At 33.5% G+C, this 15,174-nt stretch overlaps 2 protein-coding genes across 3 annotated transcripts; one reads left to right on the top strand and one right to left on the bottom strand.

Moving 5' to 3' along the window:
* Nucleotides 1-8,168: 8,168 nt before the first annotated feature.
* On the bottom strand, nucleotides 8,169-9,002 carry LOC106330492. The gene has a single exon (XM_013768947.1). It carries the CDS (start codon nucleotides 9,000-9,002, stop codon nucleotides 8,169-8,171), a length of 834 nt encoding a protein of 277 aa, XP_013624401.1.
* Nucleotides 9,003-13,128: 4,126 nt separating this feature from the next.
* LOC106331820 (VQ motif-containing protein 22-like) lies at nucleotides 13,129-14,839 on the top strand. Of its 2 annotated transcripts, XM_013770237.1 has the most exons (2): nucleotides 13,129-13,962; nucleotides 14,143-14,839. In XM_013770237.1, exons 1-2 carry the CDS (start codon nucleotides 13,455-13,457, stop codon nucleotides 14,541-14,543), a joined length of 909 nt encoding a protein of 302 aa, XP_013625691.1. In that variant the 5' UTR covers nucleotides 13,129-13,454; the 3' UTR covers nucleotides 14,544-14,839. The 2 variants fall into 2 exon arrangements, with proteins under 2 accessions (XP_013625691.1, XP_013625690.1); XM_013770236.1 differs by having other exon boundaries at nucleotides 13,129-14,839.
* Nucleotides 14,840-15,174: the final 335 nt, after the last annotated feature.

Raw genomic sequence — 15,174 nt, 5'->3', positions numbered from 1 at the left:
GTTCGAAACTTGATCACCCAAGGTCTAATTCATATGCCCATGAGTTCTCATTTTCCTTAGTTAAGAAAGTCAACTCATCTACCGTTTTTATTATTCTGAAACTGCATTAGTATTAATCATTAGTTTAGAAAACCCTTTAAATCATCGGTTGCACTTAGATTAAGTAAGTACTTGCATTCTCAGTGCTTGAAATCCCTTAGAATTGGTTCGACAATCATTTATACTACAACATTTGTCTTAGGAGCCTTGTAAACTCCTAACATCAGTCTATGGCCACTGCTTTACGAGAGACGAAGTGGGTACGCAAACTTCTCAAAGAACTAGGTTTCGAAAAACTTCCTCTAACTCGGTTCTTTTGTGATAGCAAGGCGGCGATACACATTGCTGCAAATCCTGTCTTTCATGAACGCACCAAACATATTGAGAATGATTGTCATGCGGTGAGAGATGCAATTCGAGATGAGATCATTGTTACTCAACACATTCATACGGAGTCACAGATTGCAGATATATTGACTAAAGCTCTTGGACGTGTTCCTTTCCAGAAGTTAATATTCAAGTTGGGCATTCAGAATCCTCGTGCTTCAACTTGAGGGAGAATATTGGCCAATGATATTATATTGTATATTTGATATTGTTATTTAAGACAAAATTATATCTATATTATTATTTATGAAGTAATTTTGCTGATTTGTCATGATTTCCATAGTTTTAGGTTATTTTGCTTATTTGTCATGTTTTCCGTAGTTTTAGGTAATTTTGATTATTTATCATATGCTTAATAATTATCTATATTATTATTTATGAAGTGATTTTGTTGATTTGTCATGTTTTCCATAGTTTTAGGTTATTTTTCTTATTTGTCATGTTTTCCGTAGTTTTAGGTTATTTTGATTATTTATCATATACTTAATAATTATAATTATTAATTTTACTTAATAAATAGTTATATAATGTTGCTAGATTATAATATATATATAACCAATTGTTATCTTTTTGTTCACACGATTTTGAAAATTCTTCATCGTTTAAATCTTTATTTTCTTTAGGTTATCTGAAAGGCAAGGGTTTATATTATTATAAAACCAATTAATCTCTTATCTGTTTAGATTTTAGTTTAGTTTATCATAATGAGTGACTTTCTATTGCTTCGGATATCTTATATGTATTTTTTGTATTATGTGATTCTTTCTGGCTTTGTTCATATTGAATCTTATATCCTGTTTTTTCAGTGGCAATGGAGATAGAAGAGGGATTCTATTGTCTAGATAAATATAATTGTATTCTCTTTATGTTCTTTGACTTGAGTTTCCTATTAATTTGTAGCATCACTATTTTGTTATATGAGTTTTTGGACTTCGGGCTTCGGTTCGTCAAAGAACAAGAAAAAGAAGAAGATCTAAAATCAAGGGATGTCGTCCAATCACGACAAGGTTGAGTGATTAAATTGATGTAGTATTCCATTCAATTAGATTTATGTTTATTTTGATGATTTGTTTGCTTTTACCTAATTGAGTTGTTCTTAGTTGTTTGCTTTTGTTTAGATGTGTGTATTCTTTTGTTGTGTTTTTTTTTTTCTTACGTTAGATCTAGGTTTTGTAAGTTTGAAGTATTTATTCTATCATAGAAGTTCTATGTTCTATGTACGTTTGTTATTTTTCAACTTGGTTTTTGGTATTTGTTTATAATTTTGTGCAGTACCAAAGGTAAACTTTCCCGTTGCTGACCACCTTAAATTCTCCATCACAATAGCTAAAAAGAAAAACCTATAGTGTACTGTGTACATGTAAGTTCTTGATCTTATGGACGTTGTTTGTGTAAATCATGAGTAAAATAAAAATGTATGAACTCAAAATTAAAACATGGCATGAACTTTTTTACCGACTTGCTCAATGGTTCTGGTCATGATACAAATTTACAGATTGTATTAGTTAGTTAATTAAACAAATATACTCTAATATAATTTAATGAGACAAATATACTTTAATGCTTAATAATTAGATAATTATATTTATTCATAATATAGATATTTATATATTCATATATAATAATAAAATCACCCAAAAATAAAAGGTAAACTTGCATAAATAATAATCGAGTAAAAGAAAATTGAATTATATATTATCTTTATTTAAAAAATATTAATTAACCTGTTATTATCCAAAATTAATAAAAGCTAATATATATATATATATATATATATATATTTCTTTATATATTTATCAAGGTAATATAATTGTAGTTGCCAACAATAATCTTATAAGATTTTAGTATAAAAATGTTTAGACTAAAAAACATATTAGAACATATAGTTTCATTATTAGGAAAAGATGTTTCCATGAAAGATATTCTTAAATGTGACAAAAAAATAAATTTTGGTGATAAGATTAACGTCGATGAAAATTTTTAGGAGATTTTACTAAAATATAGTTGGAAGCAATATAATTGAAAAATGTGATGATTTTTGAATAAATAATATAAAAATTAAAAAAAATCATAAAATAGTATAAATTTAATGTTTTATTCAAATTTTTTATCTTTAAACTAATAGTACATTTATAAATAAGTAGCTATAAAAAAAAATTATGCCCGCAAGTGCGGGCACAACACCTAGTTTTCCCTTATACGATAAGTTTAGTTTTCTTTTCTCACAAGGCAATGCCTTAGGTTAAACCGTCTCTTACGTTGTATAACACGGGTTGTGATGTTAATAAGATCAAGCAGTTCAGAGTATAAAACTCTACAAAACACCAACAATATTCTTGTTATTACAAAACAATCATATTTTCTCAAAACTCTTAAAACGAAGTTACTCGCAACTTGCATAAGATAAGTTACAAAATAGATATTGTATGATTTTAGTGTAATTATTATTCTGTATATACAGATATATAGATATCATGGTAACAACTAACAACTAACAAGTGTGGATTCTCGGCGAGTGATTGGATGTCAGAGAATCAAACCAGTGACGATACCAACAAAAACCTAACCGACAACAAAAATATTCTTATAAGTGGAGGTAATAATATATTCTTTTTGGAATATAATTATTGCTTAACCATGGGTAACAGCTTAGACATTCGCTTTAAAAAGAGAAATAATAAAATACTTATTTACGGAAAATATTAAGAATTGTTTCTAACATAACATAACAATCATATTAAGAATTTTTTTTCGCATGTGTATTTTAATAGTTTATTTTTTCATGTTAATTTTCCGTTTGATTTAATCAACTGTATCGAATTAATTTTATTTGTTTACGTTGGACATCGTGTATTGTTAATGTTTTTTTTTTTTTTGAACACTTGTATTATAATATCAAAAGAAACACGAAGTCAAAATACAAAAGAAATAGGGGAGATGAAACATAAGATACGGAGGAAACTATTAGGACAAATCTTTCAACCAAAGAGAGAAACCTCTTGCCATGTAGGATTGAAACTTATTTACCTTGACAACACTATTAGCAATTCAGAAGGCTGCAGTAAGGGTTTGTCGTGACTGAATTTCTACTCGCCAACACAAAAAATTGTTAAGCATAGAAGATAGCTTCAGGGAGTAGAATTTTAAGGCCGGCCATGCAACAGGTTTGGATATAGCGCCTACAAGAGAATGGTCTTCACTGGAGAAGATAATGTTGTCAAAATGGAGGGAATTCATACTTTCAATTGCCCAGCTCCAGCTTTCAAAAGAGCAATCGGTTTTGCTGAGAATATTGTTGAAAGATCCCATGAAGTAAAACTGATTCATTTGAGTTCCTAAGATTCCAAGACGCTCCACATTCAGACCTACTTTTGTTCCAGACAGAACCAATATTACATTTCAACCAAGTAGCAGGTGGTGGCTTCCATCCAAAAATAATTATTTTCTTCATTTCTAGATCAATTGTTTTCTCTTGATCTTCCAAATTTTTAACTAGAAACCAGTGGTCTATTTCTTCAAAGATTGATCTTGTAAAGTTTGAACCTGCTGATAAACTTCCATTGAAGAGAAAAATGTTCATGTTTTTCCAGATTGACCATAGAATCCAAGGGCCACTCCTTCTGATAATGAGGGGATAGTTTTGATTTTTCTCCATCTGTAGAACATAGTAAATGTTGGAGTAGATGGAGGAGGGGTCAAAACCATTACCTGGAAAAGGAAAATTACATAGAGCTCATGTTTGTCTTGCAATAGTACAAGTGAAAAGGACATGATTTATTGATTCTCCTTCTAAGCCACAGATTTGGCAGCGAGTATCAACTCTCATTCCTCTTTCAATAAGATGATCATCAACAGAGATTGCACCACTAATGGCTTTCCAAAGAAAAATTTTAATCTTTGGTGCTGTTTTTATAGACCATATGCATTGCTTGATACCGTTTAGAGAAGGTTGCGCTTGACCTGATAATAATGCTTCTTTCCTAGCATTTTGTTCTGCAAACCAGTATCCAGTCTTGACAGAATACTCTCCAGAGCGTGTATGGTTCCAGCAGTAGAAATCAGGTGAAGAGATAAATGGCTTTTGCTTTAGAATAAGCTCTATATCTTGTTTATAGAACATGTTCTCCAGCTTCTGCAAATCCCATAGGTGTGTGTTGGGGATTATGAGATCTGATACCTTGAGGTTTAAGTCTACCAAAATGTTCTTCATAAGAGGGATTCGTAGCCTTTCCCCATCAACTAACCAAGGCATAGTCCAAACTGATATAGAGAGACCATTATCAATCATATGCCTTAAACCTTTAGCTAATAGATCTCTTCCATGAAGGATGTTGCGCCAAGCGTATGAGGGTCTATTACCAATAGATGCTGATAAGAAATCACCATTAGGAAAATAACGGCTCTTCAAAAAACAACTCAGAATAGAAGACTGATCATAAAGGATTCGCCAAGCTTGCTTAGCAAGGAGAGCCTTATTAAAAAATTCAATATCCTTAAAACTCATTCCTCCTAAATCTTTTGAGATACATAGCTTAACTCAGCTAAGCCAATGAATTTTGCCTTTGTCTTCCGAGGATCTCCACCAGAAAGCTGCCATAGCTGATGTTAGATTGTTGCAAGTGGTCTTTGGTAATTTAAAACAAGACATAGCATGAATTGGCATAGCTATTGCAACAGATTTCAAAATGATCTCTTTTCCGGCTTGAGATAAGAACTTGGTGTACCAACTAGACATCCTTCCTTTCATTTTTTCCTGGATATATGCGAGCATTTATATTTTCTAACCACTAAAACACTCCGGGAGACCAAGATATGACCCTGCCCCGCCTTCTGAAAAAAATCCCTAGCTTCGACTGAATCTGTTCTTTTAAGCTTTGACAAATATTCTTACCAAAAGTGAGAGAAGATTTTGAAAGATTGTTTTCCTGACCTGTAGCTTCACCATACTTATGTAGGATGTCTTGAAAGATCTGAACTTGATAAGTATCAGCTTTGAAGAGAAACAGACTGTCGTCTGCAAAAAACAAGTGATGGATTTCAGGACGGTCTAGGCTGAATTGAATCCCTTTTAAATCTCCTCTGGAAGCATCTTGATTCAGCATATGCGTAAGGCCTTCAGTGCACAGCACAAAGAGAAAAGGAGACAAGGGATTGCCTTGTCTTAAGCCTCTCTCAGGGGAGATGAAACCATATGATTGCCCATTCAAAAGAATAGAGTAATTAATCGTAGTTATACAAGACATGATCCAACTAACTCACAGATTGTCGAAACCAAGAGACTGAAGTAAAGCTTTTAGATAGTTCCATTCCACTCTGTCAAAAGCTTTTGACATATCTGTTTTTGCCGCCATGAAAGATCTTGGGATTGCTTCATGAGTTCTCAGGCTATGAACCGCTTCATGAGCAAGAATAATGTTATCAAATATTAGCCTATCTGAAACAAAAACCGAATGAGTTGGAGAGACTATCTTTGGAAGGAAATGCTGAAGTCTGGTAGCTAGGATCTTAGAAATAGTCTTGTACATAACTGAGCATAAACTAATAGGCCGAAGTTCAGACATCATAGTGGCATTAGTTTTCTTTGGAATAAGACAAATTTGAGTGTAGTTCCACTCCGAAGGCATAATGCCAGACTCAAAGAACCGCAGCACTTCTTTGGTAAGTTGATCACCCACAACCTCCCAATATTTTTGAAAGAAGAAGCCAGACATCCCATCAGCACCAGGCGCGCTATCAGGTTTAATAGAGAAAACAGTTTCTTTAACTTCCTCCTTTGTAACTCTTCTAGTGAGAAATAAATTCATATCCCTTGTGACTCTTGTTGGAAGGTCACTAAGAAGATCAAAATAATCCACCGAGTTGGAAGATTTAAAAAGTTTGCGATAATACTGAACCGCTACTTGACCTTTTGAAGCTTCAGATCTTTGAAAAATTCCATTAGCATCTTGTAGCTTAACAATCTTATTCCTAGACCTTGAGACTTTAACTGCGGCGTGAAAAATTTGGTGTTTCCATCTCCATATAAGATCCAATCATCCTTGCTTTTTTGTTTCCAAAAATTTTCTTCTTCTTTATAAGCACAAACAAGCGCTTTCGTTAAGGAGTTTAACCTGAACATTGATGGGTTTAATGATGATTGCTCATATTCAAGATCCTCTTGAAGCTTAGGGATCTTTAATGAGGAATTATACTGATTATCTTTTTTCCATTTGCTTAGCGCCTTCCGACATGATCTGATACGAGACGCCACACAAAGGTTTGTATTTAAGGAAGAAGAGTTCCATGCTTGGTTTATGGTTTCAAAAACAAGAGGTTTCCGGAACATCCTTTTATCAAACTTAAAAGATCCTCTGTAAGTTTCTTGGGAGGAGATAAGTTTAATCAAAATAGGTCGATGATCAGAACCTCTTTTGGCGAGGAAAGCTTGATTTGAGGCTGGGAATTGATCAAACCATCTTTGATTTCCAAAAGCTCGGTCCAGTTTACTTTGAATCCATAAGTTACTCCTCCTACCTCCCCATGTAAAACTATTTCCAGTACTTGGAAGCTCTATCATGCCACAAATTTCAATCATGTTTGAGAAGTCTTGAAAGGTGTAGTCACTTTTTCTAGGGCCGCCAATTTTCTCCGAGTTGTTTAAAATTTCGTTAAAATCTCCGAACATGCACCAACTACTTCTTCTGTTTAAATTGAATCGACTCAAACGTTCCCATACTATATGACGCAGACTGATAGTTGGGTTGCCATAAACACATGAGACATAGAAAAGCTTATCTTCACATAAGATTTTAACATCCAATACATTCTTGTCTACATACAAAATGTTAACTACCACATTGTCTTTCCAAAAAAGAGCTAGACCCCCCCCCCCACGTATTTACCGGGTCGACAGTGAAGACATGATCATATCCAAGCCAACATTGCATATCTACTAGCTTATTCCTAGGATTCATTATTTCCATTAGAAATAACACCTCTGGAAAATACATCCGCCGTAGCTCCGAGAGGCGTTGAACTGTCAGACCTTGAGGATCATCCAAACCCCGACAGTTCCAACTAATGAAACTCATTACGCTTTGGACGGTCCCTCATGCGGGACCATCGTTGATACATTGCACTGCGCAGCCTTGGATGTATCAGCCAAATCAACTTCAGTTTTCTTTTTCAGATAGGCTTCTTCCATCGAGCTCTGTCCTTTCTTCTTTGATGATCTGAGAGACTCATGTAGTTCATCTTCTGCTTTGCGCCTCTTGTTGGGGCTCTCCTCATTCTGAATCGGAGTAGAGAGCCTAAATCCACCTTTTCGCACTTTCTTTTGAGAGTTGGGGAGCTTTTTGTATCTTCCAGGCTTTCTCTTTGGTTTCTCCTTAGGCAGAGGTGCGCTTGAGAAACCATCAAAAGGAATGATTGATGTTTGACTCGACGAAGCTTGACCAAGCGGGAGTGAGAGTCTTCCAAATACATTTGCCAAAGGATTAGACAAGTGTTGGCCTGCTGAGATCGCCGACGCCATAAGCTTTGGAGGCTTGGGGTTGAGATTAGTGTTCTGGAAGTCAACGATACTTCTATTAAATTTGAAAACAACTCTTTTTCCTTTGTTAAGATCTGTGGTAAAGATCGGTGGGGGAGTGAGCTGGAGCATCGACTTTTGGATCACATGATTCTGCTCTGCTTCTTTCACCGAGAAAATCACTCTTTGTTCTCTAATATGTCTATCTTCATTACTTGAAGCAAGAAGATAGTTACGCATTTCTTAACTTCCGAGCTATGCGAGGACGACCCGATATGGGATTGATGCCCACTTGATCTTCTTGTAGAACTCCAAACAGGGGATCATCCTCAGATAAGACTGTCGGGTTCCTTGTATCAAGAGAAGGTCGTTGATTTGAAACCGGAGCCGCTTGCATGTTAAGAGAGTTGACCAGAAAAGGACATATATCCTTTGCATGTGTGAGTCTTTGACAGTGAGTACACCTCTTCTGCACTTTTTCATAGAAAAAGTAGATAGTAGTTTGATCTCCTCCAGGCAAGTTTAAGACCCTTGATCGCTTGAGGGGTTTGTTAACTTCAATCCGAACCTTGACTCGAACATAGTCTTGTCTTTGAGATTTTTCTGGATCGAAAGCTACCATTTCCACATGACCGATCAAACCACCAAGCTCTTCGATAGCAGGTTTTATATAATGGTTGACCGAAATATTCCTTATTCTGACCCAGATTGAAACGTATTGTAGATATCCCGGTGGAGGCCTTTCAACCCATCTTTCAATAGCTAGATCCCAGTCACAGTAAGTTTGCATGCCTTTGTCAAGGACATCGTGAAGATCATACGCATGCAAGAAGATGAACTGGAATCTTTCTCTGGTGAGAGCTATTCCTCTAACACGATTGACGATCTTCCACTTTCTCGGCATGTCAAGGATAAGATTCGCCATGTTCTGATGTTCCGGGTTGAGAAGACGCCCGATTAGACTGCATGCATTTCGTTCTGAAGCATAATATTGAGGAAGATCAAGTAGGTTGTAAGGAGCTTCATCATCATCTTTTAGGGAAAGAGCTAACAGAGCATTATCCATTTCAGAGAACATGGTGAGATAAGAAGATAGAGAATAAGGAATATGAGAGATCAGATTTGTTAGAAGAACTGAGACAAAGCGTGGGGATTTTGATCTTTCTTGTTGGAGAAACCAAGAAAGATGGTCCAAAGCTCTAGAGAGGAAATATCTCTAGAGAGAAGTTTTTTGTAGTTGGGAAATCATGTATTTTTTTCTAATGTTTACTTGGTTTTTTTTTTTTTTTTTTGGTTTTGGTTTGGTAAATCTTTAGTTTTCAAATATATTATTTTATTTCTTTGTTTATCTAGAAAATTTAGAATTTGTCTTTCTGCATAAGTTTGATTCTGAAATAAATGGTCCATTTTATATTGTCCTTTAAAGATGATTTAATATAAGATGTGAACAATACGATAGACTAAAAATGAGAATCATATGTTAATATTTTGCTTCAGTTGATTTATATATTTATGATCATTTCTGGTTAAAATTAGAAAGAAATTGTTTTAAGATATGGTAACATCAGTCAACAACTCAACATCAACAGTGTTTGTATTAATTAATAAATACGAGGAGACCATAGAAAAGGAAAAATAATAACAGTGCAAGGGTTATCTTAAGTGTATTTAGATTGTGATATTATAAAGGAGGCTCTAATAAATCTTTGTACCACCTTTTCTCAATGTCACGATATCTATATGAAAACTGTCCCACGTCCACCGTATTTTGCATGTCTGTCACTTTGAATTTTATATATTCGTAATTTTCATGTTCATGATATGTAAATTATCAACCGGTGTAAGAAAATATGAAGTATTTATCCTCGTTTCAACTTCCAGACATTTTTGTCTTTTAATTAATAGTATGCATATGCACACTTTGTTTTTGTAATATGAGCATCCAAACCTAAAATAACTAGTACAATTAGCATAAGCAACCTAATGGGTTCTTCAAAAGTCAGAGTTTGACGTACGTGCGTTCCTTCAAACACAAAGTTTAAAAATACAAGTGAAGCTTCTTTTGTTTTTTTTTTTTAAATTCATAGCCATATCTATCTTCGTCTTGTTTTAGTTATTTTCGTCTATCACTTTATTGTTGAGTTTTCTTCCGGTCGCAACCGTCTTAGCCCTTTGAAACATTAATTTTATTATAAGTACTAGATTCTGATCTGCCCTCTAAAAGGGCGGGTATATTTGTTTCTATTTAGAAATTTAGAAATTTAATTTTAATATTTGTCTTTTTCTTTGTAATCATATTTGTGTTCTTTGAGATCATATTTGTGTATAAATTTTAATCAAAATCTATTTATAAAATAATAGCAATTTAAAAGCTGATCCGACATACGCTCGGATTTTTGTAATCATATATGCTCATATGCTCGTTTTTTTGTAACTATATTTGTATATTCTAGATTTTGATCTGCACTTTTAAAGTGTAGATTTATTTGCTAAACAAATCAAATTTATTTGATATAAATTTGTATTTTTGATTATCATTTAGATTTAAATGTTACAAAGAAAGCATTATAATTGTGCAGATTATAATATGTTTAACATTTTAATAGAAATAATTTTGATGATGAAATATGTAACCAAATTTTAATAAAATCAGGATATTTTTGCATGTTTAGCATTTTGAATTATTAACAAAACCCGGATCCAATTAAATACCTATATACTCAAAATATTGATTTACTGTATTGATCTAAATTTTGCTAAATTTAATTTATAATATTATTTTAATATATTTTCGCGCTATTTTTATATTTGATCATAATCCATGATAAAAATGGTAAATTGAGTGATCTGCATATAATTTATCTCACATTTTGGATTGAATTATAAAATTTATTTTTAAAAACTCCATAAAACTCGATTAAAACCAAAAAAAAAATATTGACATGTGATCCGGTAATGGTTGACCCGAAAAAACTTAGATAAATATAATGGTCACCTATAAGAAAATATTATAAAGTTGGTAATTTTAGTGTGCTTTAGGCGGATTTGAATGCTACCAGCAAATTTATAGATTTGAAGTATTGTTATACATACGTACACATGTTCTCTATTTATTAAATAAATAGTAACAATGTCAATTAGGTATAGACCATGGCCCTGTATTTTTAGCTAACAGATAAAAAAATATTTGAGAAAAATAATATATTTGTATTTCTGGTCATGAGAAAATAATTTGTGGGTTAAATCATTTATCATATAGTATCCGCCGGTTACAGGGAAAATAATTATCACCTCGTTTGTTTACTGTAAAAAAATTAGGTAATTATCATACTTTTTATATGTGGTGTGTATACGTGTGGTGGTTACATTCAGAAATTAAAAAAAAAAAATTGCAGTTATCTTATAAAAATGTATGTGTTGTTGAAATAATAGTTGGATCCTACTTTTATTAATCGGTCACAATGATAGAATAGATTTGAAATTAAAAAAAAAAGTAACCTAATGGCGTTTCATTGTGAAAGGGGATACAATTCTGTGAGGGATTTGACAGCTTTAACGTCCCACAAATGCAAGTTTATGGCCTGATTCAGATGTGAATTAATTCACTAATGAACCATCGATACTAGTTTTTATATCATATTTTAAAATTTACCAAAATGTGGTACTAAGTGAATTCCATATTATCAAAAGTTATATAAGCCATTTAGCATGTTAAAATTATAGTAAAAATCTATATCAAATTATTATTTCATGATATTAGTAATATTATAAATTTCCATAATAGTATCATTATTATAAATTTCCATAATAGTAACATTATTCAAATCAATGTTCTAAAAATGCTAGGCGGTGATTAGGCGTCTTATAGAAGACTATTGTTTAGACGGATGCCTAGGCCAATATTTTTAACATCTAAATTTGAAAAAAATCGATTCGATCATGTCCGATTTGTCGACTAGGCGTCGCCTAAACCGATTTTTAGAACGTTTTCAAAATAATCAAGATATATAAACTGATATTATAATAGTATTAAGTATTCAATCGGCGGGAAAATACGTAGTAAATAATTAATGTAAAAAAAAAATTGATAATAGTTCCAACTATATATCTAAATGCTTTGCCAAAAAGAATTTTTTTTGTTAGTTATATTTTTATATTAGTTATAACTTATAACTTACTACATTTTTATTATCTCTTTCTAAGATTACAGACTAAGAATACACGTTGAAATACTTGCGTTGTTAAAGTTTTAAACCATATGTTTTGTAGATGTAAAAAAATTTGTAGATGGAAGAATAGAACAACAAATATGAGTAAACGAGGAGCAAAATACACAAGTTGATCCATTTTCTAAATTTAATTTTTTCACCGATCATTGACCCGGTCAAAGGCTGTGTCCTCTGTTTGTCAAGTTCTGATAAATGTCTCTAATCATACCAAATGTCGCTATTTGAAATGTAATTACGCAGCTTCGTACATATAGATGCCGACTGAATATTAGCCTCTCGCTCAATTCTTCTTTTGGAAACACTGATACAATTCTCTTACATGAAAAAGTTAAATCTAGGGATAATTCTCTTATAATATGATATTCTTTTAAAAGTAATCAGTAATAGAGGAACCAGGTTTATTGCTTGTGTCCTTTTCATATAGAGTAGCAACCCTTTAACCAAAATCTCAAGAGCTTTACACTATTCTCATTTAAAAGTTAAAATAAATAATTTTTAAAACTTTATATGTTCAATGTTGGCTAATTCCGTCTACCATTTCTAGTATTCCATTCACATATGTAAACAACATTCCGAAGAACTCATTGGGAAACGCAATGATAACGAAACGGACTAAATCTCAATACTTTTTAAATGTGCATTACTGTCAAGTAATTAGTTATATTATAATTTCGACGGTGTAGTCTCAAGGCCAATCTCTAAAAAATAACAAAGAAAAACAGAAATGACAAAACTAGTTGTATATATAAATTTATTGAAAATTTGTATTTGATGTTGTATAACGAAATATTTTGTTATGAATTTCTCTGTTTCTTTTATCAACAAGTTGCTAAATTACGATAATTAGCGTTGTATAATTCTAAACCCAATAAAAAGAAAGTGATAATTTAAAATTCTGATGTACTTTATAGTTTAAATAGGTTAACAGGTGTATCTACGAAGAACCACTCTCGTGAACGATCAAAAAGCATAATACGATCACCCTATCTCTTTCTCTCAGTCAATTTATTATACCCCCAAATGTAATTAGCCCTAAGGTTCACGTTTCAAAGTTTCAAGTTTCAAGTAAAGGAAAAAGAGGGTAAGAAACGGTGAATAGTGTCAACTTTTTATTGGCTTTTCTCTCCCACACAACCTTCAATCCCGTTCACACACTCCCTTCATTCTGATTCTTTGCAACCCAAAAAAATTATAACCTTCTCCCTTCATTCTCTCTCCCTCTCTCTCTCTCCCTCTCTCTCTCTCTCTCTCTCCTAAACCATCATCTATTTTCTCTCTCTGTGTCTGCCATGGATTCCGGCAACAGTAGTAGCATGCAATCTTCAAGCGGTGGTGGTGGAGACCAAGAAGAGTACGACTCACGCGCCGATCAATCTCTCTCTGCTTTGTTTAACAACAACGCGACCACCGGCTCTTCCAACATCGCCGGTCGAACACAGCTTGACTCTCTCATGGCTAACTATTTCAACACCGGGTGGTCAACGGATAATACTCTCTGGTCAACAACTACAAATCCCACCGACGGCTCTAGACCACAACCACAACCACAACCGATGCCATCAGAACCAGTCTTCTTCACAAACACAGATCAAGAGAATCTGAGAGTAGTCTCAAACACAAACACAAACACAAACACAAACACAAGTAGTCCCATTGGTTCTGTCCCTACCGACAAGAAAACAGGTCTGGCGACAACACGGAACCCAAAGAAGAGATCTAGAGTCTCGAGACGAGCACCTACTACTGTTTTGACCACCGACACTTCTAACTTCAGGGCCATGGTTCAAGAATTTACTGGTAATCCTTCTACTCCTTTCACCGGATTATCATCTAGTCCTTTTTCTAGATCAAGATTTGATCTCTTTGGTCCTTCTTCTTCTTCTTCTACTTCGTTCTCACGACCCTTGAAACCCTTTCCTCACAAACTCATCCCACCATCATCGACCAGTCATCATTACTCAACTCCTCCTTCTACAGATTACCACCAGAGTCTTCTTCGTAGCATGAGCATGCAGAACATAGCGAACCCTTTTATCAACAACCAATCTCCTAACGACGTCCCTTTAATGGATGAGTCGTTGAGCTTGAGAACGAGTACTGGTTTTGGATACGTGGGAGCAAACTCTGAGGGGCTTCATAACATTATCGCCTCCTCGTCATCATCCATGAATCAGCCAACCCTAAATATTATTCATGGATCAAACAAGAATTATGAAGCCGATAATAATCTGGTAAGATCCATCGGTGGAGAAGAGCAACCTATGGTACAAAGATCCGATGGCTACGCACCGTTGGTTGCTTCTGGATCGGAGAATAATACAACGGATGTGAAAAATGAAGGTATGGTGGGATTATCATGGATCTCTTCTTCTGATTAGTATCATTCTAACTTTGTTTATTACATTATGATCGTATCTATTATATTAGCCACATAAAAAAAAAATAGAACATCCTAGCGAAAAACATCTGATGAATGGAACATTAATTAGTGTATGGAATTAAGAGTATGGAATCTTTAATATTCTAAAGCTTCTATGCATGGTCTATAAATGACTTTCTATATATTGGAACACTGTTTTTTGTTCCTTTTAATGTCATATTGGCCTTTACTTCGTTTGTTGGAATGGTATTTGTGTATATGTAGAACTGGACTATATATATGTAATGTTTGTGATTTTGAAACTTTGCCGGCTCATGGTTGGTGTATTTTTGAATTTTCAATGGCTTTGTGGTATAGTTTGAAATTTCAGTTGGTTAAGTGATAGTTACAAAAATTCAAAGAAGCGTGTGTTTAAGACGAGCATATATGTAATAAGGGACCCAAATGACATGTTATGAAAATGTTTACTCTCTTGTTATTTAGGTTGTGCATGAACCCTAAAAAGACTTTCCATTATTAGTTTATTTGCCTAGAAAGAAAATATGTACAGATAGAGTGATTGGTGGCGAGATCGAGGGAATCGTTAGCCGCCGCTTATCCTAAATTGATCATCGTATTTTATTTGAATC

The sequence above is a fragment of the Brassica oleracea genome, chromosome C3 (genome assembly GCF_000695525.1).
Source record: "Brassica oleracea var. oleracea cultivar TO1000 chromosome C3, BOL, whole genome shotgun sequence".
In the NCBI taxonomy this organism is placed as follows: domain Eukaryota; kingdom Viridiplantae; phylum Streptophyta; class Magnoliopsida; order Brassicales; family Brassicaceae; genus Brassica; species Brassica oleracea.
This window is presented reverse-complemented; position numbering and strand designations above follow the sequence as displayed.

Bases quoted from the DNA above. Each gene is read 5' to 3' on its own strand.
- LOC106330492 (XM_013768947.1), bottom strand. From the start codon at position 9,002: ATGGATAATGCTCTGTTAGCTCTTTCCCTAAAAGATGATGATGAAGCT.
- LOC106331820 (XM_013770236.1), top strand. From the start codon at position 13,455: ATGGATTCCGGCAACAGTAGTAGCATGCAATCTTCAAGCGGTGGTGGT.